Genomic DNA, 11,360 nt, shown 5'->3' on the forward strand with positions numbered 1-11,360 from the left:
AGAGTTTTGAATGTTTCCAACAGAAACCCCACTTATCTTTTAAGACACATCTCAAAAGCTAATACTTCCATGAACACTTCTTCAGAATTGTTTTCTTTCTGCAAAATTCTACAGTCAATCTGTACCTCATTTGCATCACACTTCCAGTTCTATCCGGTCTGATTGTTACTAATGTAGTAACCTCATCCTTCCTATTAGATTATAAGCTCCTTGAAAACAGAACCCATATCCAACCCAACTTTGTATTTTCCTTTAGCCACAAGCCCAATATCTGGCACTCAATAAATATTTGTTGGATGGATGATCTCTTAGTCTCATTATGGACCTCATATTTGTAGGATCAGTGTCTGCCTGTCAGGTAGAACTTTGTATTGCTTTCAGTCACACTGCTTTACTCCTAGCCCCAGAAACTTACCCTGCAGTAAGGAACACAGGGCCATACGCTACATGAAGCCCTGTCTGGCCTCTTTCTTACTAAGAGGAAGTTGACTAGATACAATTGTGCTCAGAAACTTTCTTTCCTAACAGTAAGGCTGGGAATTTTGGCATTTTGTGTTCCATGATCAGCTTTTCATGAGTCACAGTAGTACCAGCACACAGCAAGGGATCCATTTCTATCTGTCGGGGTATTAGGGCCTTTTGGAAATGGGCCAAGGAGAAATTAGAAAAAGAAAAAGAATATATGGACACAGTTGAACTTTTTAGGGCATCATTTACTTGTTTCCTAAAAGCAACATCAGATATACTTAGTTTCAGTTTCTAAATCGATAACACTGGTACACTGAGTGTTTTTGTCCAGTTCATTAATTACTTCTTCCTTCCTAAATTCAATGGGGACATTTAAGTCCTTTCCTTGATTAACTTTTCAAGTATCTGACATTGCAGCCTACCTTTTTCTTAACCCTTTTACCTTCTTGACATTTTCCATGACATCTATCCCTCCTTATTTTACTATACTTAATAATAAATAAATAAATACATACATACATACACAAAGACTGCAATCATGGAATTTTCCTTCCTTCCTTCCTTCCTTCCTTCCTTCCTTCCTTCCTTCCTTCCTTCCTTCCTTTTTTTGACAGAGTCTCGCCCTGTCATTCAGACTGGAGTGCTGTGGTGTGATCTCTGCTCACTGCAGCCTCTGCCTCCCGGGTTCAAGCAATTTTCCTGTCTCAGCCTCCCAAGTAACTGGGACTACAGGCATGCTAATTTTTGTATTTTTAGTAGAGACAGGGTTTTGTCATGCTGGAAAGGCTGGTCTCCAACTCCTGACCTCAAGTGATCTGCCCTACCTTGGCCTCCCAAAGTGCTGGGATTACAGGTGTGAGACACCACTTCCAGCCTCTTTTTTTTTTTTTTTTTGAGTTGGAGTCTTACTCTGTCACCCAGGCTGGAGCGCAGTGGCGCACTGTCGGCTCACTGCAATCTCCGCCTCCCGGGTTCAAGCAATTCTCCTGCCTCAGCCTCCCGAGTAGCAGGCGTGTGCCACCACGCCCGGCTAATTTTTGTATTTTTAGTAGAACCAGGGTTTCATCATGTTGGTCAGGCTGATCTCAAACTCCTGACCTCGTGATCCACCCCCTTCAGCCTCCCAAAGTGCTGGGATTACAGGCGTGAGCCGCTGTGACCGGCATGAGTGTGGATTTCTACTGCACCATATCCTCACCAGCACTGAGTGCTGTCAGTGTTGGGGATTTTCACCAATGAAGTAGAAATGTAGTGGTATCTCATTGTTTTCATTTGCAATTTCCTAATGGCATATGATGTAGATCATATTTTCATATGCTTGCCACTTGTATTTCTTCTTTGATGGGGTTTCTGTTCAGATCTTTTGTCCATTATTTAACTGAGTTGTTCATTTTCTTGTTTTTTAGTTTTAAGAATTATTTGTATATTTTGATAATTGTCTTTTATCACATATGTCTTCTGCAAATATTTTCTCCCAGTCTGTGGCTTGTCTTTTTTTTCTATTGATGATGCCTTTCCCAGATCACATTTTAATGTTGATATGTGATATAGAGCTTGTCATTTTTTTTTCTTTGATTGTGCCTTTGATGTTGTATATAAAAAGTTATCTCCAAACTCAAGGTTACCTAGATTATCTCTTATGTTATCTCTAATAGTTTTATGGTCGTAGCAGTTTTTAAAATGAGTTTATTGGTATATTACTTTAAAATAATTGTTAAATGAAATAAATCAAGGATAAAGTGATGTTATATTTTATAAAATTCATTTTCAGATATATTTCCTGAGAAAATTCATATATATAAAAAATAGATAGTTTTCCTCACAAAATTCCTTTATATAGATATAGATATAGACAGAGAAGTTTTTGTAGAGATAAGAGTTTCACTATGTTGCCCTTGCTGATTTCAAACTCTTGGGCTCAAGTGATTGTCCCATCTCAGCCTCCCAAAGTGCTGGAATTACAGGTGTAAGCCATCACACCTGGCTAGAAAATTCTGCTACAAAAGAAATATAAAACAAACACATTCTAATATCTGTTTCTTGTAATATAAATACAAATTATTTAAATTTTTACAAACTCCCATATTTTTTTCCATAGTTCTTAACATGTCTAAGAAGTAGGGAAACAATAAAAGTGCAAGTAAAATACACACATTTTACATTTTGTTTTTATAAAACAGTTCATTACAAATATACAAATGCAATAAGTTTGTTTGCATGGTCTACAAGCAATGTTATGTTGATTATTTCACTTTTTGATCATTACATTGTAAGGACTAAAGTTCCCTTGATCTTTGTTGTGTCATTAAAATACACATGTTTTGAGATGACATGGTTGCTCACACCTGTAATCCCAACACTTTGGGAGGTTGATGCAGGAGGATCCCCTGAGGCCAGGAGTTTGGGACCAGCCTGGGCAAAGCAGCCAGACCATGTCTCCACAAAAATATAAAAAATTAGCCAGATGTGGTGGTGCATGCCTGTAGTCCTAGCTACATGGGAGCCTGAGGTAGCAGGATCAGTTGAGCCCAGGAATTCAAGGCTGCAGTGAGCTAGGAACACACCACTGTACTGCAGTCTGAGTGACAAAGTGACACTTGGTCTCAAAAACAAAAGAAAAAGATAATTTGGTATAGTTTTAAGTTCTCATAGAAAAGCTTCCTGAAATAGAAAGTTATATTACAGAAAAATCATTCCCTTTAAGCCATTAAAAAGTTATTTATGAAATATGTCTACCTAAATAAAGTTTTAATTGATGAAAACTAGTTTTTTTGTTTTTTTTTTTTTTTTTTGAGACGGAATCTTGCTCTGTCACCCAGGCTGGAGTGCAGTGACCAGATCTCAGCTCACTGCAAGCTCCGCCTGCCGGGTTTATGCCATTCTCCTGCCTCAGCCTCCCTAGTAGCTGGGAATATAGGTGTCCGCCACCTCGCCCAGCTATGAAAACTAGTATTTTTGATAAGAAAACTTTAAAGAGATGAAAGGCACTGTAATTTCTGTTTGATGTAAACTGGAAATTTTTCATTTTCTCTATACCTAGTTATTTTACCTTTCTGTGAAATATAACTGTTGGAATATAATCCTGCCTGCATGATAAATTGGGAGCCATCATTCAACTGTATCCACAGAGATCCACAGAGTTTACTATGTCGCTCAAACAACATTTTCCACAAAACAGAATTCAAAAGCTGTTCTGATTTTGGAAGACGATCATTGAGAGTGCCAGAAAAGGAGTTTGGCCCAAAGTTGTAGCTGTGCAATCATGTTCTTTGTAACATGACAATAGATATGTTAAATATGAGTATCTATTGCAGAGAAGATGAACTAGTCATGATTAAACTAGTTATGATTATTCTTTTAAAAGATGTCATTCCTCTCACTGCAAAGTTTGACCCACAGAAGGAGGAGGAGATAAGCCTTTAGGGGCCTAACACTGCCAGATTGTCTATGAATACCAAAAAGGAAGGACGACTTCCACTTTTATTTTCTTCTTTGGAAATTATAGATTTCAGTTTCAAACAAATGAAACATGCCTAATTAGCATTGACCAAATATATTTTCATTTTCTCTTTGTGGAGGCTAAAACAACTCCATCTTGGATGCTAATCCACCATGTTGACTTCTGATTAACTCCAGTTCTAGGAATGCCTCTAAGGTTACTACTTAATCTACTCTTAAGAGCACGTACTTGCTGTAAATCCTGCGGTTAAACAAATTACTGTAATTGTCTTTCCCTACGGTATATGAGCCCTGGGTCTGGGGATAACAGCGTGAGGATCCACCAACTCATCTCAGGGCATCTCATCTCAAACAGCTTCTGTTCATAAGTCCCTATTAATTTTTCTTTTTCTGAGAAACTAGAATTGCCAGCCTCTTTCTTCAGCCTGTCAGCATCCTTGACTTTTGGGGGTAGATTTGCAGAGAATTGTTCACAGTGGAACACATTTTCAAGCTACCAACTTTACTTCCTCCTTTCAATGTGTAAGATTTCTCACAAAATTTTCCAAGATTTTGCAATGACTTGAATTAAATCTCTTTTGGATAGTATTTGCTCTATCATAATACCAGACCTCAAAATCAGTAGCAGGGTAATTTTTTTCATCAAAATGCAGTTACAGTACCTTGCAAAATAGATGGCCTTATAAAATAGAGACAGATCCTGTAGGTAGAATAAATCTGGAAGTATATTCATATTTCCTCCAGTATGTTTCTGGTATATTGTTAAACCTGTACTTACTGATGTTAGTAGGTGGATGCATTCTATCAGCAAGAGAAAACTTCCATCATGCGGATAATATATTGTAATCATATCTCCATCCCTGAATATACTAAGACCTCTTTTCGAAGTTTTGTGGATACTTCTTCTGAATGAAGTATGTTCACTATCGCCCTTTTGATTTTCAGTTATGACTGATTTTAACTTGCACGTAGTTAAAGAAGGCATAATACTTCATAATGTACATGTCTGAAAACTCAATGGTGGTTTCATACTTGAGGTTTGCTGTCTTCCAAAACAACTGCCATTTCATAATCTGCCAATTCATTTAGTGGTCTTGACTGTGCCATTGTCAAATGTGGCCTCAAAAGTAATGCATAGGCTGGGCATGGTGGCTTACTCCTGCAATCCCAGCATTTTGGGAGGCCAAAGCAAGTGGATCACTTGAAGTCAGGAGTCTGAGGCCAGCCCGGCCAACATGGTGAAACCCCGTCTCTACTAAAAGTACAAAAATTAGCTGGGTGTGGTGGTGAGCAACTGTAATCCTAGTTACTTGGGAGGCTGTGGCAGAAGAATGGCTTGAACCTGGGAGACAGAGGTTGCAGTGAGCCAAGATCATGCCACTGCACTCCAGCCTGGGCAACAGAGTAAGACTCTGTCTAAAAAAAAAAAAAAAAGTAATGCACAAAGCATTCAGCCCATGGACCAAACATTAAAAGCAAGTACTTGTACACTTTGCAATTTCTGGGGAAACATAGTTAGGAATTTTACAACAGAGAATTTTCCAATTGAGTTGCTAGCCCCAAATTGTCAGTCTTGATGTTACATTATGCATACAAGGTTAGAAAAGAAGTTACCAGTGTACTTATCATAATAATGAAAATGCAACATTCTTGCGATGATTCTTTTCTTTAGGTGTGTGTTGCCTTCTGTATTATGGTACATTTCTAATATCAAGTCTAATCCAATCCTTGTCTTTAAAATATTTATAAAGCTCCAGTGTAGGAGGATGTTTCAACTGGCAGTGCATTTTCATCTCATTGTGGACTCTCTGTATTCTCATTGCTTTCTTAACTATCATCTGGACCGAAATTTTCAAACTAGCGAGTATGGACTCAGTTTTGCAGACACCAGCAAATGATCCCTTACCAGGCAGATTTCCAACTTTAAAATTTTCCATCTTCTTTCTGTGGCAAGTCACAATATTTCCAGGCACCAGCCTCTACATTCATTGGGCTCAGGTCTCTGGCTGCCACTCCTATGACAAAAGTGCAACCACCTCAGCGTCTCCAGGGCATCTTCCAAGGCCAGGGCTATGCCTCTGAGCTCTTGATTTCAAAAACTTGGGCCCTTGCTCCACATAGCAGTAATGAGGACAAAAATAAGTCTTCTTCCACTCTACCTCCACTGCTCTCTTATTACTACAACATAATAAAAAGTCATGCATGAGTTGGGAATTTGAGGAGAGAGTTGTGCAGTCAATTATCCTATACTGTAATAGCAAAGTTCAAAAGTAACCTAGCTCCCTTGTAAAAGAAAATTTTGCAAGAGAGGAGATTGTACTGTGTAGTGGTTTGAAATATTCTGTAGTCAGATTGCCTGGGTTCAATCTTTTACTTTGTCATAGCCGTGTGGCTCTTGAAAACTACTGAACTACATTGGGTATCAATTCCCATATAAGAAAAAGGAGTACTAGTAATAGTACCTGTCTCTAGATTCATTGTTTTGATCAAGTGATTAATGTATATTTTAGGATAGTAAGAGGCATATGAAAGAATTAAGTAATTATTAGCTATCATTATTAATTTATAGTTTAAAAAAGTAGCTCTCCCAGAAGATTCCATATATTAGATGATTCTGATGCTCATTTACAACACTGATATTTTTATGTTTACTTCTTGCATTATATATGAGGCTAGGTCGACAAGCAAAGTTATATGTTTGCTTGTTTATTTAATGCTGGGCATTCAGGAGAAAATTTTCAATGAAGGTATACCGATCAATTCAACTTTAAAGTTAAGTATCAAACTTACCTCCTGTAAACAACATTCTTCAACTTTTCAAACAGAAAAAATCATTTTCTATTTTGTGCCTCTATCACACACTATTTTCTTGTTAGTCTAACGATTACAGAGGTAATCACCCCGAAAGAAACACAATATGATGTCTTGTCTCTGTAAGCTAATTGAGATTAGAAAAAGTACTTTATTGATATTTAAATGTCAAGCAATTAAAAGAGTGTCTGTGCAAAAGTGAGTTGAGCCGTATATGTGTTGTTGACATCCCCTTCTCTAGAGGTATTCCTACAGAAGCTGGATACATTGCCTCCTATATATTATAGTAATTAAGAGCTCATATTTAGAGCCTGACTATGCAAATTTATACTTTAGCGTTGTCTGTTCCTTGTTATATTCTTGAACAAATTTCTTGGCCTCTGGCATCTCAATTTCCTCATATGTAAAATGAGGAGAGTAATAATATATAGAATTGCTTTAAAGATTAAGTGACTACATATAAAGACCATTAGGAGCAGTAATTGAGGGTGTGAGTTCTAAATACAAGTTTGCTATTTTCCAGAGGCTCTGGAGATGGAATTTCTGTCTGCGTGGGTCATTTTGTCTCATATTTGGCAAGAATCTTAGAAACAATTAAATGTATGTTTATATGAAAAATTTTTGGCTTGTGTGGACTTCTGACCTTTTAATTGTTTATTGTTTATTGACATAAAACAATTATGTGGAAATGAGCAAATTTTAATTTCCATTTCATGGTTGACCATTACAACTGCTTGACTGCACTAGCTCTTGTTTAAAGGGCATGAGAAGTTCAGAGTGGTGTGAACTGAGAAAAATATTTCTTATTTCCTTGTGAGATTATATTTAATATAGTAGAGTGAAAAATAGGACTAAATAATACATAAATAATTTCAACATTTAATATGCAAAACTGAATTATAAAAGACAAGGGCTAAAGAATACTTTGTTGAACCTTGGTATGAAAACGATAACATATTTTAAGCTAAATTACCCTTACTTATGGAAAACAACCTTGAAGAAATACACTACTATGAATTTCTTTCTTTCATTCTTTTTCTTTTTCTGAGAAGGATGTTCGCTCTGTCTCCCAGGCTGGAGTGAAGTGTTGTGATCTTGACTCACTGCAACCTTTGCCTCCTGGATTCAAGTGATTCTCCTGCCCCAGCCTCCTGAGTAGCTGGGATTACAGGCACCCGCCACCATTCCCTGCTACTTTTTGTGTTTTTGTTAGAGATAGGGTTTCACCATGTTGGCCAGGCTGGTCTCAAACTCCTGACCTCAAGTTATCTGCCCCCCGGCCTGGCCTCCCAAAGTGCAGGGATTATAAGCATGAGCCAGCATGCTCCACTACCGCTGTGAATTTCTGTTTTTCCCATGACACAGACTGGGATAGAATTATCTTTAATTTCACTCAAATAGGAACCATGTTACGTAAAATATATTACATCTCGTTAAAACCATGTACTGTGATAGGTTACCACCTTCACCATCTGGTGATCTCATCCTGCCCCTGGAGGAGCACTCACTGCAATATGCAGAAAATGCATGGGATGGGGCGGGAGAGTGGTGGACGAAGCAGCAGGGCTCATGAAACATACCAAGCATTTTGTGGTGCCTTTCCCACTCCAGAGATGATTTAATTAGAGTAATTCAGGAATCTTGGTTTCTTTTTTTTTTTTTTTTCTTGAGACAGAGTCTTACTCTGTCACCCAGGCTGGAGTGCAGTGGCGCGATCTTGGCTCACTGCAACCTCTGCCTCCCAAGTTCAAATCATTCTCCTCCCTTAGCCTCACCAGCTGGGATTACAGGCACATGCCACCATGCATGGCTAAATTTTGTATTTTAGTAGAGACGGGGTTTCACCATATTGGTCAGGCTGGTCTCGAACTCCTGACCTCATGATCCACCCACTTCAGACTCCCATAGTGCTGCGATTACAGGTGTGAGCCACTATACTGGTCCCTTGGTTTCTATTATGTGGAAACACAGAAGGGACTCTGGAGCTAGTGTTCACACCCTCTGTAGGAGCACATGGAGTCCAGTGTCAGTCCCTGTCTCACCTACAAGGCAGCAGTGGGTGCAATTTCTATGATGATGCCCCTCACTTCCCCTCTTTCCCTCTCTCCCTTATTATCAGAATAAAGATGATGTTCTAAAGGAGAAGGCATGACTGCAGGGTCTTTCTTTAGCAACCAGAGACTCTCTGCATGTCAGTACTAATTAGGTGAAACCAACTCTGAGAGAAATGCCTGATGTGCCTGAAGTGTAGCCTTTCCAGGGTTGTGGGCCATCAGTGCTGCAGGTGGGAGAACACAAGATAGATAGCATCTTGACCTGGAGCCAATACAAGATTCTTAGCAGGCCAGGCACGGTGGCCCACTCCTGTAATCACAGCACTTCGGGAGGCCGAGGTGGGTGGATCACCTGAGGTCAGGAGATCGAGACCAGCCTGGCCAACATGGTGAAACCCCGTCTCTACTAAAAATACAAAAAATTAGCTGGCCGTGGTGGTGGGCTCCTGTAGTCTCAGCTACTCAGTGATCTCAGCTCATTGCAAGCTCCGCCTCCTGGGTTCACGCCATTCTCCTGCCTCAGCCTCCGGAGTAGCTGGGACCACAAGCGCCTGCCACCACGCCTGGCTAACTTTTTTGTATTTTAAGTAGAGACGGGGTTTCACTGTGTTAGCAAGGATGGTCTCGATATCCTGACCTCGTGTTCCACCCACCTCAGTCTCCCAAAGTGCTGGGAATACAGGAGTTTGCCACCGCGCCCGGCCCCTTCCTCTCATCTTCTGTAACACACTTGATTTCTAGCTGACCATTTACAATATCATGAGTTCCTCCCCAGTCATTTCATTTCCTCCCCTTTTCCTTCCAACATTATTTTTTCCTCCCACCTAGTCTACTCTAAGTAGAGCAAAAAGAACAAAGATGAGTCATCAAAAATTTTTTCTCCCATTGTTAATCAACTAATTGTGTGATCATCGTTAAGTTATTTCACCCTTCTGTGCCTCAGTGTTGCCATCTTTAAAATGAAGAGCTTGGCTTTGATAATTCTTAAGTTCCTCTCAGGCTCTAGCTTCTTAGGATTCTATTATTAAATATGTTCATGCCAGCACTTTGGCTTTCCAAAGTGCTGGGATTATCATATATTCCAAAGATAAGATACAGACATAACTTGAGCTCAGGAGTTCAAGACCAGCCTGGGCAACATAGCAAGACCCTGTCTCTTCAAAAAATATAAAAATTGGCTGAGCATGTTGGTGCACAACTGTAGTCTCAGCTACTTAGGGGGCTGAGGTAGGAGGATCACTTAGGTCTGGGAGGTCAGGGCTGCTGTGAGCCGAGATCATGCCACTGCACTCCAGCCTGGGTGACAGAGTGAGACCCTGTTTCAAGAAAAAAAAGCAGCTGGGATGCATAAATCTGGTAAACAATATAGAGTGTCCCTGGCATCAAGAAGCTTATCATGTAATGAGAATATAGACAAGTAAACAGGTAATTATGAAAAAGTCTCACATTAACAAAGGGAAAGTATAGGAGTCTATTAGCCCTGCTGAAAGCAGTTTAGAGTAGGTCTCATCTAAAGAAATATTTGATTACAGTTATAAATGAAGCAAGATTTATTATATCTTATGCATTTTTATTTATTATGAAAGAATATTTATATCTTATGCATTTTTATTTATTTGATTTAATCATTTTATTCCAATGATAAGATACAGATTATAAAACTTCCACTATAATTACACATAATTACCTTTTGTTGTTTTCCTACAAGAAATGCACAGGTATTTTGAGGTCTTTTGTATTGCATTATTGGCAAAGCACTGCATAGTATTAGTTTGTGGCTCTGTTACAATGGATAATGACAGGAATATATGCAGATGTCTCTGCTATGATAAAATGTGCTCTTGTTGGGTTACATTAACATTCCTTCAAAAGGTATTTCTTGGTTGTACTTCTCACAGTCTTTAGGAATGTCATTAAATCAGTGCCTCCAGTTCCTTTGGCATCCAGTTTTGAAGGGTCTTCAGAGGTCTTGTTCTTGTTTGGCTGCTGGCTTGCAGGAATCAGGATGTACTTAGTCACGATTTGCAGATGGTAGCTCCTCAGGGAGACCAGAGCATTCACACAGGCATCATAAGCTTCCCGCAGGCCAGCATCACCTTTTGAAAGGATAAACTCACGGACTGAGGGACTTGACTCTAAGGAGCACAGGAAGTTTCTGTGAGCCGGTGGCATATATGTTCTCATGTCCTGGAGGAACTGAGCAGCATGTCCTACAGGAACAAGAGAAAGAGGAAACATGGAGGTCACAGCATTCCCCAATCCAGGAGAGAAAGGCAGAGTGAGGGCAGAGTGGGCAGGAGATCACCAATACAGCATTCAGTGAGGTCAAGGTCATTCTATTTGAAGGCTAATGTTTGGCTATTAGTCTTGCTACTAGCAATCGTAATTATTGTAAAATACTATTAATTTTGAAAACTGAATGAGCTAAACTCATTTTCTCACAATAAGTATTTTTGTTTGCACTTTTTTTTCTTTTTTTTTTTTTTGTTTTTGAGACAGAGTCTCGCTCTGTTGGCCAGGCTGGAGTGCAGTGGCACAATCTCAGCTCACTGCAACCTCTGCCTCCCA

The 11,360-nt window shown here is 39.3% G+C and overlaps 1 protein-coding gene across 1 annotated transcript in view; it reads right to left on the bottom strand.

Annotated features, from left to right (window-relative positions):
* Positions 1–10,397: 10,397 nt before the first annotated feature.
* IDO1 (indoleamine 2,3-dioxygenase 1) overlaps positions 10,398–11,360 on the bottom strand; it is a 19,682-nt gene continuing 18,719 nt past the window's right edge. Inside the window, exon 10 of the mRNA XM_011960668.1 lies at positions 10,398–11,002. Coding sequence (XP_011816058.1) covers positions 10,647–11,002 — 356 coding nt within the window. The 3' untranslated portion in view covers positions 10,398–10,646. The remainder of the gene's footprint in view (positions 11,003–11,360) is intronic.

This window comes from Colobus angolensis, unplaced genomic scaffold, assembly GCF_000951035.1.
Source record: "Colobus angolensis palliatus isolate OR3802 unplaced genomic scaffold, Cang.pa_1.0 Scaffold52, whole genome shotgun sequence".
In the NCBI taxonomy this organism is placed as follows: domain Eukaryota; kingdom Metazoa; phylum Chordata; class Mammalia; order Primates; family Cercopithecidae; genus Colobus; species Colobus angolensis.